The sequence below is a fragment of the Littorina saxatilis genome, linkage group LG10 (assembly GCF_037325665.1).
Source record: "Littorina saxatilis isolate snail1 linkage group LG10, US_GU_Lsax_2.0, whole genome shotgun sequence".
Classification (NCBI taxonomy): domain Eukaryota; kingdom Metazoa; phylum Mollusca; class Gastropoda; order Littorinimorpha; family Littorinidae; genus Littorina; species Littorina saxatilis.
In genome coordinates, this window is record NC_090254.1 from 37,891,728 (window position 1) to 37,914,084 (window position 22,357).

General features: G+C 40.5%; 1 protein-coding gene and 1 non-coding gene across 2 annotated transcripts; both read left to right on the plus strand.

Annotated features, from left to right (window-relative positions):
* The first annotated feature begins 4,050 nt into the window (after positions 1-4,050).
* Positions 4,051-16,685, plus strand: LOC138978751 (uncharacterized). The gene is made up of 3 exons (XM_070351542.1): positions 4,051-4,876; positions 7,139-7,359; positions 16,295-16,685. Exons 1-3 carry the CDS (start codon positions 4,335-4,337, stop codon positions 16,414-16,416), a joined length of 885 nt encoding a protein of 294 aa, XP_070207643.1. The 5' UTR covers positions 4,051-4,334; the 3' UTR covers positions 16,417-16,685.
* A 4,799-nt stretch (positions 16,686-21,484) lies between these two features.
* Positions 21,485-21,558, plus strand: Trnar-gcg (transfer RNA arginine (anticodon GCG)). Its single transcript has one exon. It is a non-coding gene; the product is annotated as a tRNA-Arg (tRNA).
* Positions 21,559-22,357: the final 799 nt, after the last annotated feature.

The following is a 22,357-nucleotide window of genomic DNA, read 5'->3' on the forward strand; positions in this document are numbered from 1 at the left end:
TATTTTGCAAGCTATTTCAAAATATAAATATATTCAAGACTATCTACAGCTTTTGTCGTAGTCCAGAATACAAACTAAAGCGAAGAATATATTAAAGACAAAGCCTCAACACAATATCCTGAACTGCAACTTACAAGTGAAATCTGCAACACAAGACAGAGAACACTCACGTTCATTCATTATTATATTTATAAACTGAAAGCACATTCTTACCTTTGCAGAAATGACAGAGTTTTGACAGCCATCAGGGCTGTAGCGCTTGACATCCCTCACCCAGCCAGAGACAAAAAGTCGGTAGGAATCCAAACGTTTGTAAGCTTTCAGCAACATGCACTCTTCTCAGTTCTTGCCAAGCACAAAATTGAAAATAATTTACGATGTTGATGTAACTCAGCTCTGGCAGATCGTCCCGATTTGCTGACCAGCACCTGGTTGGAATGTCATACGGATCATTCCCATCACTCTCCAAAATCTTCTGATGGTATCGCCGCCTCTCCTCTGGTAACAATCGCTCAGAATATGTTCGCTTCTTGCCCGGTCGCTGTTTCTCCATCTTGCTTTCAAGGCAAGGGAAGTCACTCCAGGAGGCATTGTTTCCCGTTTTTCAACGGTTCACAGCTGTTTTTACTTTTCTCTTTGAAATGAAACGATGAAAGGAAGAGAAATGGAAAGACAGGCATGTTGTTGGGACATAAACAGAACAGAGAACATAAGGGGAAAATACTGTGTTTCAACAACTTCAAGCAAGAAAATGCAAACACTAAACACTCCCGGCAGAGAAAACCCTTAATTGACCTTGACCTTTGACTGTGTTTGAGATCAGTTATTTTCGTACTCGGCTTGTAAAATAAACAAAATAATATCCAAACAACAGCTATTTTAAGATAAGAGTGTGTGGAGAGACCTTGTATTCAATTATAGTAATCACTGAAAGACATAAAACTTAGTTCAGAAGCGAATCCTAGAAACCCCTAAATAATGGAAAATGTCTTGGCTAAACAATTCATTGTTTACGTAAACAATGAATTGTTTACGTAAATAATTCATTGTTTACGTAAATAATGATTTATTTAGAAACATTGCTGATTGTTTATAAACAATGTATTATAAGTCTAAATAATATATTGTTTACGTAAATAAATCATTATTTACGTAAACAATGAATTATTTACGTAAATAATTCATTGTTTACGTAAATAATGATTTATTTAGAAACATTGCTGATTGTTTATAAACAATGTATTATAAGTCTAAATAATATATTGTTTACGTAAATAAATCATTATTTACGTAAACAATGAATTATTTACGTAAACAATGAATTGTTTAGGTAAATAATGAATGGTTTACGTAAATAAAAAATTATTTAGAATTGTTTTACATTGTTTATAAACAATTACTTATTTAGCACATGAGCTTCTAAATAATGATTATTTAGCTAAAACTGGTGAAAAAAACATGAAAAAGTATCCAAATAATTATTTGACAAACGGAATGCCATAGTATTCTGTTTATCCTACGTACTGTACTTACGTATGTTTTACTGAAAATGTCCTGCAGTCGAGGCAGCTAGCTTGAAGACGCTTGTTTTGGAACCTCGATCTCTTCTAAAGCCTCGTGCAATCTATTACGTCAAAGTAAAGAAACGTCACCCTAAAAGTGTGGCGTGACGTGTTAGTTGGGTAAGGGTGCGTATCGCTGGCGCTACGTGTCATGTGTGCTACGTGTCATTTGTCCTACGTGTCATTTGTGCTACGTGCCGCTATCGCTACGTTGATTAGTGCTACAAATATTTTGTCTGTGAGTCGCTATCATTCGTTCTTTATCACTACGTGTCGACAGCACTACATCTTTTAGCGCTACGTGTCATTATCGCTACGTGTCAATACCACTACTTACTGACGACTTTCTCTTTCTCATTTTTTCTCTCGCTCTCACTCCTTCTGGTTTGTGTGTGTATATGTATGTCTGTGTATGTGTGTGCGTGTGTGTGTCTGTTTCAGTGTGTGTGTGTGTGTGTGTGTGTGTGTCTCTCTCTCTCTCTCTTGCTCACTCGCTCGCTCACTCACTCTCTCTCTTGCTCACTCGCTCGCTCACTCACTCTGTCTCTCTCTCTGCCCCCCCCCTCTCTCTCTCTCTTTCTCTATCTATCTCTCTCTCTTTCTCTCTCCTTCTCTCTCTCTCTTTCTCTCTCCTTCTCTCTCTCTTTCTCTCTCTCTCTCCTTCTCTCTCCTCTCTCTCTCTCTCTTTCTCTCTCTTTTTCTCTCTCTCTCCCCCCCCTCTCTCTCTCTCTCTCTCTCTCTCTCTCTCTCGCTCTCTCTGACGGAATATTTTGTTATTTTGTTGTTCCTTTCACTTTGCCAGAGATTTGTACTTTTTGGAAGAAAGTCTCTGCATGATTTTCAGTTGTTTCTTTCGGATTTTGATCTGTTTAGAAAAAAGGGCTTTGTTTTTGACAAACTGTAAGACAGTGTTATTGCATATTTTTTTTAATAAAAATATTGACACAAGGATATAACCGAGGATATTGAAACCCTTTCTTCTCTCCCAAATTCTTTTATGAAATTAGAGAGGGAGAGAGAGAGGGGGGGGGATTGACAGACAGACAGACAGAGAAAGAGCGAGAAAGCGGAAGAGAGAGACAGTTAACAGAGAGAGAGAGAAAGAGAGAGAGAGGGATGGAGGGTGCTTTTTATTTCATGGTTGGTTGGTTTTAGTTCTTAATGCACTGTTTTTGACAATAGTTTTCATTCGGTAAAAGGCAAATTCAATTACCGCTCTCTCTCTCTCTCTCTCTCTCTCTCTCTCTCTCTCTCTCTCTCTCTCTCTCTCTCTCTCTCTCTCTCTTCATTACACACACACACACTCACACACACACACGCACACGCACACACACAAACGCATACGTACACACGGTATCGTACACACAAACTCACACACAGAAAAACATCCGTGTATGTATATGTACATACGGTATCATGCGAGAGAGAGAGAGAGAGAGAGAGAGAGAGAGAGAGAGAGAGAGAGAGAGAGAGAGAGAGAGAGTGGGGAGGGGGAAAGAGCGAGTGAGAAAGAAAGAGCGAGAGAAAACAGAAAGACAGATGGGGAGAGAGAGGGGGAGGGGATCGGGAGAGACAAGGAGAGAGCAATGTAAAAGAGGTACAGAGAAAGAGCGATTGAGAGGTGCAGAGAGAGAGAGAGAGAGAGAGAGAGAGAGAGAGAGAGAGAGAGAGAGAGAGAGAGAGAGAGAGAGAGAGAGAGAGAACTCAGAATGGTTTATTATACTGTACTAAGGCCACAGACTCATATACAAACCACGGGGGATGGGGGAAGAACAAAGAAAAAGAAGAAAAAACACACACACACCAACAACAATCATGAAATAAATACGTGGTGAAAAAAAAGAGAGAGAGAGAGACAGAGACAGAGACAGACAGAGAGAGAGACAGAGAGAGACAGACAGACATACAGATCCGTCAGACAGCCATGCAGACAATATATATACACACTCACACGCACACACAAAGGGAAGTGTCTGCCGTTTGAACATGTAGTATAGTGCTATCGACACGTAGCGTTATCGACACGTAGCGCTACAGTACATTGGTTTTTCAAAAATAGTGATATCGACACGTAGTTCTATTGAGACGTAGTGATAATGGCATGTGTGAATTGTGGCAATAGCACTACGTGCCGATAGCACTACTGTTTTTGGCAATTTGTGTCGATAGCACTACAGAAAATAGCGCAAACGATACGTAGCACAAATGACACGTAGCGCTAGCGGGACGCACCGGTTGGGTAATTAGCGAGCGCAATTTTTTTTCTATAATGACGTTTGTCTCGGTGACTTTGGCATCATAAGCATTGCAAAAACAGGTCCCTGCCAGACCTGCTTGACATGACCTCATTTACATGATATACACTGTGACACGTGTGATTTGAACGATTATTATCTCACGAGTGTCTCTCTCGCGTATGTAGGATAAAAACAAGTTACACGCTAAAGCCAATCCTCTTTTTCTCTTATTCTTACCTTCGCAACGGAAAACAGCAACATCCGAGAGACAATCCAGTCGCGACGTACATAAAGCATCAAAACTTTAGTATAATTACTCTCTTTCTCATCCATACCTTGTCAGCGGGGAAAAACAACAACAACTGAGAGACAATCAAGTAATAGCGTATACATACAGCACCAAAGCCAGTACTCTCGCTTGTTTCAACCGTCTTGGCGAAAGGGGTAAAAAACAATACCAAAAAACAACAACCAAGAACTCTTCTGAAGAACCAAGTTTTTATCTTCAACCCAAGAGCCGGGTGATATACTCACTATGTCTTCCTACAACGACCTGAGCAAGTACTACGGCGACTTTCAGTTTCTAAAGGAAATGAAAACGGTAGCGTTCGAAGAAATTTTACGAATGAAAGCAGAATGCAAAGACCCCGACTTCTGGAACTCTCAAGTCAAGCGTGGTTTCCACACCGAAACTGATGACGGAAGGGACATGAGAGTTATTCTCCCAAACGGTTTTCGCGCAGTCAGCGATTTACTGCCCAAGACCGAATCGCTGGAGCCAAAAGAACTCCACAATCTCGAGAAAGGGGTAACGGACAACCTGTCTCGCAAGGAAATACACTTTGTGGGGTTCGTCGGGACGAAACTGGATGCTTCTCTATCGCGCAAAGACGTGGTGAACGAAATGATTGGTCTGGATAACGTGTTGGTGACAGAACTGGCGGAAATAGACGGAATGTTGGCTTACGTGTCAGGAGAGCGAGTCAAGGGAGGCGACTACACTAACCTTGTGTTGTTCAGAGACAGAGGAGTCGCGGAAGAGCTGCTTAAGTCTAGTAACCACGGAAAAGCTGTCAAGTAAGTTTTATTTTCATAGATTGATTGATTGATTGATTGATTGATTGATTGACAAAGAGACCTATACCTACTCAGCTAGAATGTATTGAATGTTATTTTATTGCAGTACATGCCATTGTATTGTGTTGTAGGCTATAGTATTGTATTTTATTTTATTGTATTGTATTCTATTCTATTGTATTGTGTAATAAACATCATTGTATTATTTAAGTTGTCAATTGTAGGCTAGAGTATTCAACTGATTGATTGATTGATTGATTAAACTCGGTTGATTTAGAGAACATTTTCCATTGAAACGGGACCATGATAGTGGCAATGACAAATCTTTATTGAGCGAAGGCGATAGAATAATCTGTGGTATTGCTTGATGTCTAGTCGTTCGCTATGTGCATCTGTGCGTGTGTCCGTGATTGTACACACGTATTATTTTTTTCGATTCTGTTCTTTTTCTTTGTCTGTTTCTATCTTTTGGTCGTGTCTGTTTACTCATGTTCTTGTTTTACTTCCATTGGTTTGTAGTCACAATTTTTCCAATTTCACCAGAGAGTGAACATTTTATTGGGATGACACATGAACATGTCTTGAATACTTACGCATGTAAGAAACGTTGAGTATCTATTTATATATACACATGTGCGTCACAAAGTGTATAAAATAAGTACACTAGCGGGCACGTATTCATCTTATTTGACAGGCGGTTAATCCTTTTTACATTTAGTCAAGTTTTGACTAAATGTTTTAACATAGACGGGGAATCGAGACGAGGGTGTGGTGTATGTATGTGTGTGCAGGGGCGGACGAGGGGGGGGGGGGGGCACGTGCCCCCCCCCCCCGAAAAAGAAAAAAAAAGAAGAAGAAAAAAAAAAAGATTTTTCTATGCTGATTCTATGGCCATTTCTAAGTTCAAATGGCACCAGATGGCACCATTTTGCTTCTTTGGGCAAACATTTTTTCCGGGGGAGCATGCCCCCGGACCCCCCTAGGAAATTCGGGCGCTTCGCGCCCATCACATTCACTTTCGATTCAAAGTGCCCCCCCCCCCCCTTACAAAGCAACTGATCCGCCCCTGGTGTGTGTGCGGTTGTGTGTGCGTTTGTGTGTGTGTGTCTGTATGTGTGTGTGTGTGTGTGTGTGTGTGTGGAGCGATTCAGAGAAAACTACTTGACCGATCTTCATGAAACTTCACATATCTATATATTTTTTAATTCAGGAGAAGATGAGGAATACAATGAAATGATTTTGTAATCTGTAAGTGAAAATTCGTTTTGAGCAAACTAATTAACTATTTTTTAAGCTTCCAAGCTGAAATGCAATCCCATAGTCCGGGCTCCGTCGAAGATTGCTTGACTAAAACGTGTATCAATTTGATCAAAAGTTGGGGGCGTGACAGTGCCGCCTCTACTTTAAAAAAAGCAGGATATGACGTCATCAAAGACGTCTATCGAAAAATAGACAAAAAATATCTGGGGATATCATACATGTGAACTTTCAAGAAGATCGGTCCAGTAGTTTTCTTGGAACCGCTCTATACAAACACACACACACACACACACACACACACACACACACACACACACACACACACACACACACACACACACACACACACACACAGACACCACACCCTCGTTTTGATTCTCCATCTATGTTAAAACATTTAGTCAACACTTGACTAACTGTAAAAAGAAAATCAAGGTCTTAAAAGGATGAGGTCTTTAAATCAGCCGTCTTGTATGGTTGGTTTGAGTGTACTACGATTTACTGACTGACTGACTGACTGACTGACTGACTGATTGACTGATTATAATAATAATAATACGAATATTTATAACGCGCACATATCTCACCAACAGGCGACTCACTGACTGACTGACTAACTGACTGATTTATTCATCAATATTCATTGATATCAACGCTTCGTGTTGTATAAACACATTTTTCAGTGCACTCGTACCTGCGTTCTACAGCTTAACGTAGTATAATCACATTTCTTCAGTGCACTTGTACCTGAGTTCTAAAGCTTCATGTTGTTTTATCACATTTTTTCAGCGCACTCGCACTTGAGTTCAACAGCTTCATGTATGGTGCGAATGGTGCTATACTGAATGAAAGAGTGCGACATGAAGTTCTTGTACATCATTGTAAAGAGTGTGAATGACGTTTTAGTTTAGATGTCAAGCGCTTAGAGCAAGCCTTTTTAACGAAAGTTTTTGATTTAGCGCTATATAAATGTTCTTATTATTATAATCATATTTTTTTCAGTGCACTCGCGCCTGAGGTCTTCAGCGACGTGCACATACACTCGGGCGTTCTGCAAGACGGTTTGACGTCATCGTTCTTTGTGCTTCGGAGAACCATCTTCTTGTGCTTCACCGTGCCACCGGAAGACCCACGGCGCAGGCGCGTGCAGATGTGGAGGGCATGCCGGAAAGAGTCTGACGTAGTCAAGGTCCTTCCAAGGCCACCGCTTCCCGACTCGCTATGTTAGGGCCTCTCAAGGGTTTCAATCTTTCAGCATCTGCTGTTTATGTTGTAACAGTATTCGTTCAGTATTGTTGATGATGTTGCAATATTGTTGATACTATTATTTGTGTCTTGTAAGTTTTTGTCGATGGTGGTGGTGGTAGTGGGTGGGTGGTGGTGGTGACAATTGTTGAATCACTTCTGATCAATGATCTTTCTCCCGAAGAATGTTTAACAGAATAACAAAAACGGACAAAAACATCTGAATGAAATACCAAACCGCGGTATTATTTCTTGGTTTTATCCTTTTGGTGAAATCCAGGTCAAAAACGTCTTTAGTTTGGGACCTTTTGTGCAAAATGTTATTGACGAGCCGCACCAGCGGCTCGTCTTTGGCGACGGGTAAGTAGCTTGCAGGAGGAGAAATTTTTGTTCATGGGCGATTTCTGTGACGTATGTACCACGGTCAGCCCCATTTTGTTGTGAAATACGTCATCAGTTTGTGTACACAGGAAGTTGTGACATCCGTCACCCTATGGGAGGGGTGAAGGCAACATTGTTCATCAGTAGAAAGTTGTGAAATCCGTCACCCTATGGGAGGGGTGAAGGCAAAATTGGTCATAACTGAGTTTGTGTAACACAGGAAGTTGTGAAATACGTCATCCTATGGGAGGGGTGACGGCAAAATTGTTCAACAAAAACATCATAGGTCGAACTGTGCAGGGTCAACCGCAACAAACTCTAACCATTCATACTTTGAAGTATTTGAGTGACTTATATACCGACATTTTTATTTCTTATTTTTAGCACAGGTGTAGGAAAAAATCATGAACCAAAATGTTATTTATTTTTTAATTTAACATTTGTTTTACAAATGTGACCATGGTCTTTCAAACATACAGTGACATTAAACATTGTTATGTTGAAAAAAAGAAAAAAAGCTTTTGTGCACAAATCAGAAAATACATTGTACATTTTACCTACAGGCCAAACAGTGTCCGTGGCGGCAAAGGACCTATATTTTTAGATCAGTCACTGTGGCAAGTTGTCAAGAACAGGCGCTTGCATTTGGATGTGTCCACTGATAGTAGGTTTGGTTGTGATCATGATCAATCAGAATAATGTAGGAATAAAAATGTATGACAGTTTGGTATGATGCCATGTAATTCACATATGCTGAAATATGATATTATACATCATATAATATTAATATGGCTGTTGCCATGACCATGAACCCCAAGAAAGGTTTAATGTTATGTAAAATCAAAATACCAAAATCAAGCACCTATTACACGGCTGTTCCTTGCTTACGATTAAGTTGACAGCTAAATAGGTCATGACCCTCGGTCACGGCTGCTCCCTGTATTTCGGTCCCTGCTGCCAACGCTACAGCGCGCGAGCAACGAAAAGCAGTCTCGCCCCGCGCAATACTACCGCATAATGCGTAACGCAAGTGTGTCAAATGTGACCACCCCTTTTATGATAGCAAAGAGGGCAAAGGTGCCCCGTATGATTTCCGTTCTTTTCTGTGGAAAAAAAGCAGGTGAGTGGATGGATCGTGTCGCAATTCCGTTGCATTCACGATACCACCCTACGTCTGCGGGATTTGATTTGGTTGTTTAATTGAGGAGACGTTTTCCGGGGAGTCTTGTACGTTGTAAAGTTTCATATGTGTCGGTGATTGTTTGACCACACGCGCACATTCAGGAATCGGCGGAAATCGACATGTTTTGGCCTCGGACATACGTACAGGGTTGCTCGCGCACCAACGCACATCGTGCACACGATCGACCCCCGTCCCCCACCCCCACCCCCACATAAATACACACGGTGACATACTCTGTCAGTGATACTCTATGTCTGTCTGGCTGGCTGGCTGGCTGGCTCTCTCTCTCTCTCTCTCTCTCTCTCTCTCTCTCTCTCTCTCTCTCTCTCTCTCTCGATCTCTATCTCTATCTCTATCTCTCTTGTATGCTTCTTTAGTTTTTTTTTTACATTTAGTCAAGTTTTGACTAAATGTTTTAACGTAGAGGGGGGAATCGAGACGAGGGTCGTGGTGTATGTGCGTGTGTGTGTGTGTGTGTGTCTGTCTGTCTGTGTGTCTGTGTGTGTGTGTGTAGAGCGATTCAGACTAAACTACTGGACCGATCTTTATGAAATTTGACATGAGAGTTCCTGGGTATGATATCCCCAGACGTTTTTTTTCATTTTTTTGATAAATGTCTTTGATGACGTCATATCCGGCTTTTCGTGAAAGTTGAGGCGGCACTGTCACGCTCTCATTTTTCAACCAAATTGGTTGAAATTTTGGTCAAGTAATCTTCGACGAAGCCCGGACTTCGGTATTGCATTTCAGCTTGGTGGCTTAAAAATTAATTAATGACTTTGGTCATTAAAAATCTGAAAATTGTAAAAAATAAAAAATTATAAAACGATCCAAATTTACGTTCATCTTATTCTCCATCATTTTCGGATTCCAAAAACATATAAATATGTTATATTTGGATTAAAAACAAGCTCTGAAAATTAAAAAAAATTAAAATTATTATCAAAATTAAATTTTCGAAATCAATTTAAAAACAGTTTCATCTTAGTCCTTGTCGGTTCCTGATTCCAAAAACATATAGATATGATATGCTTGGATTAAAAACACGCTCAGAAATTGTTTACCTGTACCAACAGGTGTAGAATCCTTGTTTCTTTGATATTGTCAATGTTTCGGCTCGTGTTGATCCTGGGATCAACTGAATTTCTTGGTATGTCTTATCATGGTCCTGCGGTGATGGTGGTGATGGCGTGAGGCGTTTGTGTGTGTGTGTGTGTGTGTGTGTGTGTGTGTGTGTGTGTGTGTGTGTGAGTGTGTGTGAGTGTGTGTGTGTGTGTGTGTGTGTGTGTGTGTATGTGTGTGAGTATGTGTGTAATTTATTTCTTAAGTTGTGCAAAAGTGAAAATGGCATCACTAGTAATATAAGTGTTACAAATCATTGACTTGCTGGTTTGTTTTCGTTTTAACTTTCATCAGAAATACTTCGTTTCATGTATAGTTAAAGGCAAACACTTTTTGACTCACATGCGAAGCAAAAGTGAGTCTATGTACTCACCCGAGTCGTCCGTCCGTCCGTCCGTCCGGCCGGCCGTCCGGAAAACTTTAACGTTGGATATTTCTTGGACACTATTCAGTCTATCAGTACCAAATTTGGCAAGATGGTGTATGATGACAAGGCCCCAAAAAACATACATAGCATCTTGACCTTGCTTCAAGGTCAAGGTCGCAGGGGCCATAAATGTTGTCTAAAAAACAGCTATTTTTCACATTTTTCACATTTTCTCTGAAGTTTTTGAGATTGAATACCTCACCTATATATGATATATAGGGCAAAGTAAGCCCCATCTTTTGATACCAGTTTGGTTTACCTTGCTTCAAGGTCAAGGTCACAGGAGCTCTTCAAAGTTGGATTGTATACATATTTTGAAGTGACCTTGACCCTGAACTATGGAAGATAACTGTTTCAAACTTAAAAATTATGTGGGGCACATGTTATGCTTTCATCATGAGACACATTTGGTCACATATGATCAAGGTCAAGGTCACTTTGACCCTTATGAAATGTGACCAAAATAAGGTAGTGAACCACTAAAAGTGACCATATCTCATGGTAGAAAGAGCCAATAAGCACCATTGTACTTCCTATGTCTTGAATTAACAGCTTTGTGTTGCATGACCTTGGATGACCTTGATCTTGGGTCAAGGTCACATGTATTTTGGTAGGAAAAATGTGTAAAGCAGTTCTTAGTGTATGATGTCATTGCGATGTTTAGTTATTTGACCTTGACCCTGAAGGTCAAGGTCATGTAAAGGTCAAGGTCAAGCATGTGAGTCGTATGGGCTTTGCCCTTCTTGTTGTCTCTTTGTAGTGACTTTTTGTTTTTCGATCCTAAAAGACACACACTTTTGTTAAATTCCGATTAATGTCCGTTTTTTTATATTTAGTCAAGTTTTGACTAAATATTTTAACATCGAGGGGGAATCGAAACGAGGGTCGTGGTGTATGTGCGTGCGTGCGTGCGTGTGTGTGTGTGTGTGTGTGTGTGTGTAGAGCGATTCAGACTAAACTACTGGACCGATCTTTATGAAATTTGACATGAGAGTTCCTGGGTATGAAATCCCCGAACGTTTTTTTCATTTTTTTGATAAATGTCTTTGATGACGTCATATCCGGCTTTTCGTGAAAGTTGAGGCGGCACTGTCACGCCCTCATTTTTCAACCAAATTGGTTCAAATTTTGGTCAAGTATTCTTCGACGAAGCCCGGGGTTCGGTATTGCATTTCAGCTTGGTGGCTTAAAAATTAATTAATGACTTTGGTCATTAAAAATCGGAAAATTGTAAAAAAAAATAAAAATTTATAAAACGATCCAAATTTACGTTTATCTTATTCTCCATCATTTTCTGATTCCAAAAACATATAAATATGTTATATTCGAATTAAAAATAAGCTCTGAAAATTAAATATATAAAAATTATTATCAAAATTAAATGTTCCAAATCAATTTAAAAACACTTTCATCTTATTCCTTGTTGGTTCCTGATTCCAAAAACATATAGATATGATATGTTTGGATTAAAAACACGCTCAGAAAGTTAAAACAAAGAGAGGTACAGAAAAGCGTGCTATCCTTCTTAGCGCAACTACTACCCCGCTCTTCTTGTCAATTTCACTGCCTTTGCCATGAGCGGTGGACTGACGATGCTACGAGTATACGGTCTTGCTGAAAAATGGCAGCTACTTGACTAAATATTGTATTTTCGCTTTACGCGACTTGTTCATTGTCTTGACCTTGTTGTATTGGATGGTTTTATTTGAGTTAGCTGCGTGTATTCGACATGTTGTGTGTGTTTATTTTGCTAATATCCCTCGCTTAACCGGCGATGGTTTAAACCAACAGTAATTGAAATAGCGTGACATATGGGCAAGTGGGATATTTTGATCTATATTGAAGTTTATATTTGGGGATCCTCCCCAGCTTCACAAAGCTGAAAGGAACTCTTACCGCTTTTGCAGAACCACCGTAGTAACCATACTAAAATTATTTGTTATTTATATACTGTCCACAGAAATATGCAGACATATGTTAGAATATATTAATCTTTCTAATATATTAATCTTTCATAGTGTGTTGTAATTGTTGTTGACAGGGGAACATGCGAAATAAATTGCCATCGCAAAGTTCCACAGGTCAAGTAAAGAACCTGTATTACAGATACGACATTCTTCTTGCTTCATGATAAACATTCATAATAGGCTCACACTTTATAGCACGAGTTCTATCTAATATACCTGGATATAATGTATGTCATATACTTTAGAACTTCGTTATATACAGTTTACATTAGACTTCAGGGGCAAATGTAATAGTTTCTGAAACCGCAAATGTTATATTAAATTTTAAGTGTATATACCGTTGTTGCTTGTTAGAATAAAGTCAAATCATTCATTTTCAACATTGTTTAAAGGCACAGTAAGCCTCCCGTAAACCATCACAGATACTGTCAGGCTTTTACACACAGTACAAACAACCTTCCATTTGAACGCTCACCAAACGGGAACATTCTAGGTGCCCTCCGCAAAGAGCGAGCAATTTTCAAAGAATTAATTTTGCGGAGAGAGTGTCAGAGACAATCGGACCGTGGTGCGTTTTGGTGCTGGACCTAACTTTTAAAATCTAAATAATAAATTGACAGCTTGTTACACAAACATTCTTAAATCATAAAAGAATTCTTTTTTCATCAAGACAAGATCAGTACAATTTGAAGTTTTGAAAGTCACGCAAGGTCGTGGTTCTCGTAGCAGACGACGGTTTATACCTATCGCCAGTTCCTCTGAACAGTCAAAAGCCATCGCTAGAGTTCTTGTGAACCACAGCCGTTTGTTTCGTGCATAGTCAGAGGTACTTAATAATGTGCTATTGCAGATAAGCTCACAGCGAGTTGCATTCAAATTACTAACTGACGACGACATTGTGAAAAAGGGAAACTTGATCACACGGGTTCACGATGGTTCAGGGGTAAGATAAACCACGCAAAAATAAACTCTTTGAAAATTGCTCGCTCTTTACGGAGGGCACCTAGGATGTTTCTGTTCAGGTAATTTGTTTTACTTATCGTAAGCGTACTGAATTTTACGCCCCCCCCCCCCCCACACACACACTCACCGCCCCCCCCTCCCCCACACATACACATACTGACCTGATACATTTGTATTCATTTTAACTTCTGGTGCAATCCGTGATTTTCAACGAGAGCCGTAATCAAAGGTCTTTCCTTGCACAACTAACTAACTTAAAGTTTTTATGGAAATCTTAAAATCTAGACTTTCTATACTTAAAGTTTATAACTCTGTCGTATTTTTAACAACATTTTTTTTTGGCTGGGAAAGAGTGTTTTTGTGTGTGTTTTTTAAACGAGCAAGCTGAGCTATACATAGATCCTCGGGAATAACTAATGAAAACACATCTTTGGTGTCACATTAAATAAATTAAATAAGCTCCGATCGGCTGGTAGTTCTGACTGAGCTAAATATAGCTCAGATTGCCTCCCCTTCAAGGAATACAACTCTGCCACAGCCTCCCAAAACTTGACAGGGTTATTTCTGGAATCTGTCTTTTGGGAGCCGGAGTTAGATAGCAAAGTTTACTCAAGGCGCAAGAAGCATTTGCTTGGGATTTCGTACTGTTGACAAAACACTCGGTTCATTTTGAAATTATCAGTGAACGTATTTACGATTCACAAGGACTGAATGGTGTTTAACATGGTCAGGAGACTGTTTCGCTGGTACGCACTTGTCTAACGAACAGGCTTTGTAAATGCGATATGTTGAGGGTACCTCCTCAGCTTTTGTGAAGCTGGAGGGAAAAAAACTCAGAATTATGGTTTGCTGTCAACGATCCACTGGCCACAATGGACGAACTCCGGATATAACTCTGTCGGGGTTGTACATGTGTGGGTTGCGAAAGAGTGAATTCTTGTGCTTTTTGTCAATCAATCAATCAATCAATCAATCAATCAATATAAAGCTTATATCGCGCGTATTCCGTGGGTACAGTTCTAAGCGCAGGGATTTATTTTTTTTATTTTTCTTATTTTTATTTTATGCAATTTATATTGCGCACATATTCAAGGCGCAGGGATTTATTTATGCCGTGTGAGATGGAATTTGTTTACACAATACATCACGCATTCACATCGGCCAGCAGATCGCAGCCATTTCGGCGCATATCCTACTTTTCACGGCCTATTATTCCAAGTCACACGGGTATTTTGGTGGACATTCATATCTATGCCTATACAATTTTGCCAGGAAAGACCCTTTTGTCAATCGTGGGATCTTTAACGTGCACACCCCAATGTAGTGTACAACGAAGGGACCTCGGTTTTTCGTCTCATCCGAAAGACTAGCACTTGAACCCACCACCTAGGTTAGGAAAGGGGGGAGAAAATTGCTTACGCCCTGACCCAGGGTCGAACTCGCAACCTCTCGCTTCCGAGCGCAAGTGCGTTACCACTCGGCCACCCCGTTCTTTTGTGAGGCAAGCGCTCCTTGTCCACGTGTTTCAGACACACCCCTCGCTAGTGACTGGCCTATAATGTCACGTGGGGAATGTTTGACTCACTCAAAGAAAGAGTATTCACTCGGTCACAACCCATACACACCCGACAGAGTTATTTACGAACCTCGTCTATTGTACGCTTTTCTCTATCGCAAAATCTACGTATTTGTCCATCGTGACATTTTTCTTGTTGAATTTCAGTCAAATTATAAGCTACAGGCTCAGCAATTGGAGGAAGCTAAAGGCGGGCCTTTATTGAGCCCGAAGGTTTTTTTTACCGAAAACTCAGTACTAAAGCTCCGTGCGACCAGCTTCGCGAAGTCTTTTTACCGAAAACTCAGTACTAACGCTCCGTGCGACCAGCTTCGCGAAGTCTTTTTACCGAAAACTCAGTACTAAAGCTCCGTGCGACCAGCTTCGCGAAGTATACTTTGCGCAGTCAATGTCGCCAACTTGAGGACAAGCTTCAGGACTCAGGAATATTTATTTTAGGCCTCAGCCCATAAATAGGGTGATGCACCATAACAAAAAGAAATTCATATGAAAATAGGGAGATTTAAAAGACAGCACGTTTCGTTTTGCAGCTCGTTTCGTTTGGTGAATGAGTCACCCCGCGAAACGGAACGTGAAACGAGACGGCATAGGCCCCAGACAAGATTTAGATGTATTCACGTTTCGTTTCGGAATGAAGGAAGGGCGATAAATCTTCAAGTGAAATTATCACGTCTGTCCTCGATCAGAATGGAAAAAAAACCCTAGGAGGTGGTCCAGAATCGGGCATACTTTGATTATTTTCAGTCCAAATAAATCACACAGACTTTGTTTATACAAAATCACATACGAAGCCAGAATAAAAATTCGATGCGATGACCTACTTCTGCTTCGCCATTTGCTTTCTCACCATGAAGTTGGATAAATGTACCAGGATCAGCACCCTTCAAAATATTTCAGTTCACAACAGTTGTCTACCTCCAATGAACACATTCTCAGCGCTGAAAGACTGTGAAAGGGTTGATGAATCTAGCAATGCATAAAATGGCCAACAAATAAAACTGTTAGTGTGCAAAAATACTCACAAAAGTTGACGAAATATTGTTCGTTTTTTGGGGGTGGAAAACGTGACTGCGTTTTGACGTTCCACGTTCCGTTTCAGTTGACCTTCACCTTTCCAGCGAGAGACCCCCGAAATGATGACGTTTACCACAACTTCAAAACGAAACGTCCCGACGTTTCGTTTTTTAAATCTCCGTAATATTAGAGGCTTCACTCTGAGTGTTGTCAGCATTGTGAAATCTGGGCATTTGTTTCTTGCGCCGAGACCGTTACTAATGACATGGTTTCCTTGCAGTGCTCGGGTTGGGAAGCCAGGATGGACCGTTGGTCAAACTTGACCAGTGCTTTACCTTTGATGTGGTCCGTCTCGGCTCGCAACACCATCATCATCTTCATACCGTTGTGCATCGCGGTTAGTTGACTACCAAGATGTTTCTATCTCTGTCCCCAGTAAGCTTACTAATTCTTAGTGACTATTTGTTGGACATGACGTGGTGATGTGCTAAAACCAGTGTACCGAGGTCTGTGTTTTATATTTGTAGTATAGATCAGATGAGACATTTTTTAAATCCATTAAATTTGATTTTTGTGGGTGTGGTTATAACTTGTAAGACATAGGGTGAGTCTTTTGTCGTGGTCTGTTTTGTTGGCCTCTTAAAATACAATTTCGGATCAGGCTTTGGTTGAGGAGGGTAGGGGGGGGAGGGGGTAAAGTTAACTGAATCCGTTCAGTTAAGCTGCTAATTCATCTGACAAATAAAGGATGTTTTAAATCATAAAATCCTACGAAATCGAGTCAGTAAGGCTGTGAATTTAAGGTTACATCAGTTTGATCTCGACCCTAGTTTTAAATCGTACCAATTTGACGCAACTTCGCTATCTCTGCAGGTGTCATTTCACATGCAGTTCATGCTTTTACCTCATTTCAAGTGTGGACAGCACAAGTACCGTACTAGCCATTGTTTTAATGTGGTTGGTCTAATTCGCGAAAGAATTGTCTCAAATATGATGTCAGTCACACGATGTAAATGTCCTACTGTTGAAGTATCTAAGTATTAACCCACCCTCTCTATCTCCATACATCCTTCCCTCCTTCCATTTACATTTTTTTCTCTCTCTTCCTCTCTCTCTCCCTCTCTCTCTCTCTCTCACCCTCTCTCTCTCTCTCTCTCTCTCTCTCTCTCTCTCTCTCTCTCTCTCTCTCTCTCTCTCTCTCTCTCTCTCTCTCTCTCTCTCTCTCTCTCTCTCTCTCTCTTATTCTCAAATTAAAAATAAAAGTTTTTACATAAGACGAAACGACTTCTTTTCTGTGCTTCCCCCCTCCCCCCAAAACCAAAAAACAAAAAACAAAACAGGCTTGGGACAACCTTCAACGCCCTAAAACGTATATTTGTTGTTAACTAGTTAACTAGTATTATCTCTCTGATTTTGTTGTTTACCTTTCTGTGTCTGTCTCTGTCTGTCTGTCTGTCTGTCTGTCTGTCTGTCTGTCTGTCTGTCTGTCTGTCTGTCTGTCTGTCTGTCTCTCTCTCTCTCTCTCTCTCTCTCTCTCTCTCTCCAACTGAATTTGCGATCATATTGACTATCGATCTTCATTAGTTATTGCAGCGCGTATCTTATTTTCATAAATGAATCGTGATCGTTTATTATTTTTGCTGCTAGTTTTGTTATATGTTGCTGTGCTTTTAATATTTTTTTTCTCCAAACTGACCGATTTTGTTTTTAGCCCAAAGAGGTACGCCACCCTTTTATGATCCAGCCTTTTATTCTCATGTCGCGCGAGTGAGTCTTTGTATGTGTGTATGTGTGTGTGTGTGTGTGTGTGTGTGTGTGTGTGTGTGTGTGTGTGTGTGTGTGTGTGTGTGTGAGTGTGTGTGTGTGAGATAGCATGAGTGCGTGCGTGCGTGTTTTCATGTTCGTGCGTGCATGAATGCGTGCGTGCGCGCACACATCTATGTCTAGTTTACAGATGACGTTTGTGAATAGTTTTACCGCGAATGTGTTTCACAAATCATATGCAACCACCTGGTGTGGAAATGTTGAACGTCTCAGATATATTTTCCTAAACTCAAAAAACAGACTGAGAAGAAGTTGTCTAATTAGTTTCAGAAGAAAAAAAGATAATGTGCGACAGAACACTCGACTTGAAGCATATAATATAACCACTGGATTCTGGTTTGAAATAAAGCAGGAATGTTTTGATGACGTATGTTACTTTTGCGCACAAAACAAAGAAAACAAAGGACTAAAATTACAACGCAGGTTCGTTCGAGTGCAGTTTGTATTAGTATTTTGTGAGTTTTGAATCTTAAGCATTACATCTTCGAAAGGAATATTTGCTATTATTATTACGTTATTCTTGAAACATGATACCCTTGTTCATACCTGCAGGGGAAGGTTGACATTTTGTGTAATTTTTCTATTTTTGATGTCGGGTATCATCTGTGAAAGATTAAATTGGACCATGTTGTTGCCGGTGATTTTGCTTTGTTTTTACAAAAACGAATTTCGAGGGCTCTGTGTAGATTTTGTGTACATGTATTCTTTGTTATGTGTAGCAGGGTTTCTCTTTGCAAGCTCTATATCTGTGATGATTAGGCAAGAATGTTCAGTATCCTGTGAGGCGGGATAGTTGATTTTGTGTGTGTTAATGATTTGATTTCTGTGTTCAGTGACCAAAGTGTCGCTGAAATATTTGCCGAAAACAATAACAACAACCGAAAACGTCCTGATCTTTCTTAAATCTTTGTACAAGCAGATTTAAATCATCCAAAGGTGATCGGAAATAACTCCCAACTGATTCGATGTATTAGTTACTTTTGGTTTTATCGGAATATGTGGGTATATGGTTGACAGAAATCTTCTTAACACCGAGAATGTAAGCATTTAAAACCTGTATGTGGAGTTACAAATGTGCCTGCTGTGGCATATTTAAGTTTGTCTCGAAAATCAAAGAATGTTGTTGTTGTTATATTGTTGATTTTGATCGTGTTTGTTTGAATAAAATATGGAATCAAGTAAACACCTTCTGCTTAAGTTGATGAGTACAAGAGGTCGAGTTGTTTTACGCAATTACACATAAACGTATGCATTTACACACACACACACACACACACACACACACACACACACACACACACACACACACACACACACACACACACACACACACGTGCGCGCGCGGCGCACACAAACACACACTCACATATCCAGGAAAAAATACGTACACGTATTCAACAACAGACACGCGAAAGCAACTTTATTTGTAAATGATTTTAAAAAATCAGAAAGGAATTATTCCGTAAATATATATAAAAACACGACAATCTCGTACTGAAAGAGATCTGAATCTAAAGGTCTAAAAATGCTTAAGGTAATCTGAAACAATATCTATCGCTTTTTTAATCAACAATAGTTGCAAGGATATAGATTGAAACGGAAAAATATATATTCTTGAGAAAAAGTTTTTGAAATAAAGGGGAAAAGAAAATGGTTTTTTTCCGAGTCAGCCTTCTCTAATCACGTGCCCAGTTCCTTCTCTGAAGCACTAGCGTAAGAAAGACGTAACATTTAGACACACAACTAGCTTTCTTACAACGCGACGTCTTAAATATTTCACCTACTTAGCGAGCGAGTCGTAGAGTTTTGACGAATAGAAACGCATGTGTTCGTGGACAGCGGAACAAAGGAAATAATCAAAATTCAAACACACTCCAACATTGTGAGCTTTCCTACACGACACCAAAAAGATTGAGCAATAACTTTGCAGAGATGAGTAGAGTTTTGACGAACGGCAACATTTGTGTTGGCGAAACAGTGGAACTTTCACGAACGCGATTTTACAATGTCAACAACAAGATTTGGATGGAGGCAAAACTTTCATGACGTCAGACTCTTCCCGGCATGCCCTCCACATCTGCACGCGCCTGCGCCCTGGGTCTTCCGGTGGCAAGGTGAAGAAAAGAAAGAGAGTTTTCTGGAGCGCAAAGAACGATGACGTCAGTCCGTCTTGCAGTCGCCCGGAGTGGATGCGAACGTCTTTGTAAAACCTCGGAGAAACGGCACTAAAACGAAAAAAGGTGTAAATGATAACGAGCAAAGGACAAAGCAGAGATCCAAAACCAGACAGACTACCAGCGTTCCAAAATGCAGAATATAACGTTCCAAAATGCAGAATATAACGTTCCAAAATGCAGAATATAACGTTCCAAAATGCAGGATATAACGTTCCAAAATGCAGAATATAACGTTCCAAAATGCAGAATATAACGTTCCAAAATGCAGAGTATAACGTTCCAAAATGCAGAATATAACGTTCCAAAATGCAGAATATAACGTTCCAAAATGCAGAATATAACGTTCCAAAAACATACCTTTCTTGGTTTTTGTTTTAACAAAGTAGAGAACGAGCTCCGAACTGGAAAAATGCTAGAATGATTCCTGAATCTATCTCGCACCCAAACTCCCAAAACATTATTACCTAAGGGTGCTAGGATTAGGACCGTATGTTCCTCCTTTCTTACAGCTAGTACTTGCCCACTTAGCATTTAGGCGAGAACTGCATTTGATCACTATGAACTATTCACTGAATGGAAAAATATCGAAAGAAGGTGAACTCAGTCAAAACAAATATGAAAGGGAGAGGAAGACAAGATAAGAGCATGGAGAACGTTTGGCTGAAAATGGGTTCAGCGTACTTCCGAAAACACGTTATCAGTATCAATCCCCAGAAAGTAAATAAATGCATACCCCCCCCCCCCCCCCCCCACCCTAAAAAAAATAAAGAAAGAACAAATATGAAAGATACGAGAACAAAACAACCTGAATAATTAATGCGAATAAACTAATGAATATGTATACAAATAGATATGAAAAAGTTACGAAACAGATGGCAAAAATTTCAGAATAGTTATAGATGAGATTAGAGAGTTGTTAAACATACGCAATCAAAACGTCACATAAGACGGGTTGGACAGATAAACTTAGTAAAGAATGGGAGAACAACAAAGACTTGAACAAGATAACAATAAAAATGTAGTCACCAGAAAACAGCAACATCAGCAAATAAACACGAACTAATTTACACTTTCGTCTTCATCAGCAAACACAAAAACAAGAAGCTGAGTGCCGAAACACTACGATCACCTCGGGAAGCGAAGTGCAATCAAACAGGATTGAAAATGTTAGGGCTAATTTCTTAGCCCTATAAAAACTGTTATGCAAACCCGAAGGTTTCCATGAACATACAGACAATCGGAAACCACCAGACCCCATCACAAACAGAATTCTACAATACACCGGTGTTGACTTTTAAAGGCCAACAACTCGGGTGCAGAGTCTGCTGTGAAAGGAGCGGTAGCCTCCCCTGTCACACTAAAAAGAAGAGTAGACAGAGAAAGAAAATGAAGAGAATGAGCAAAGAAGAATACAGACAGAGTGTAAAGTGCTGTTCACATGGCAGACTTGCAACCAACTTTTGCCCACCGGCCCCTGTAGCGCAGTGGTTAGCGCATCGGGCTGCGGGCCGGGAGGTCGTGGGTTCGAATCCCATCAGGGTCATGTGGGTTTTTCGGGCTACGGTCGGCTCCTACCCAGAGTGGAAGTGCTATGGGAAGGCTGGGATCACACAGCCGAGTGTCATTCACTTAACGAATGCGACTTTGAGGGTGCTCAGGTTCTGTATACCTGACCAACACCGCAGGTGCGGCAGTTCTCGGGCCTGGTTGACGCCAGGATATATTATGACAGTAAGCGTAGAGTGCTGCCCTGTCACGTAGTCTCAAAAACCAAATTGGAAATCCAAAGCATCATCATAATCATCCTCATCTCATTAATCATCCAAAAATATAAATTATCCTTGCTCTTGTGGCCCTTCATGCCCGGAGCTCTCATGGTGACCTTGGTCTCAGTGTTCCTGTTCCTTCCTTCCCTGAATAGTAGTTCTGCTGTCAGTCTTCAACGTGTGACGTTCTGGGGGGGTCGACGGAGGGACGTGGTGGCGGTCTGCTCTCTGGAGGGGACGCTCACTCAGTCTGGCTCCGCGACTTAAAGTCAATGTCGTTTGTAGGAGGCATAGTAGGTAGTGGGCTGCGTCCGTTAGCTCGGGACAGACCCACTACTGAACACCGTCGAAGTGACTCAGCAGAAGTGCAGTGTCGTCTTCCGAGGGTAGCCTACCGCAGCGACCCCGACATCCCCCCCCTGGAGCGTCTGTAAAATCGACAAGTCTGGCAGCGGAACGAAATTCAGAGGTGGTTGGAGCAGCGAGAGCAGGGACGGGGCGGTGTGAGAGCACAACGGGACAGGTGTAAGTAAAAAAAAAAATTTAAAAAAAAAATAAAAAAATTTTTTGCCCAAC

Excerpts from the sequence above, each read along its gene's own strand:
- LOC138978751 (XM_070351542.1), top strand. The coding sequence starts at position 4,335 with ATGTCTTCCTACAACGACCTGAGCAAGTACTACGGCGACTTTCAGTTT. Across the intron at positions 4,877-7,138 it reads AACCACGGAAAAGCTGTCAA|TGCACTCGCGCCTGAGGTCT; the intron begins GTAAGTTTTATT and ends TATTTTTTTCAG. Across the intron at positions 7,360-16,294 it reads ACCGCTTCCCGACTCGCTAT|TGCTCGGGTTGGGAAGCCAG; the intron begins GTTAGGGCCTCT and ends GTTTCCTTGCAG.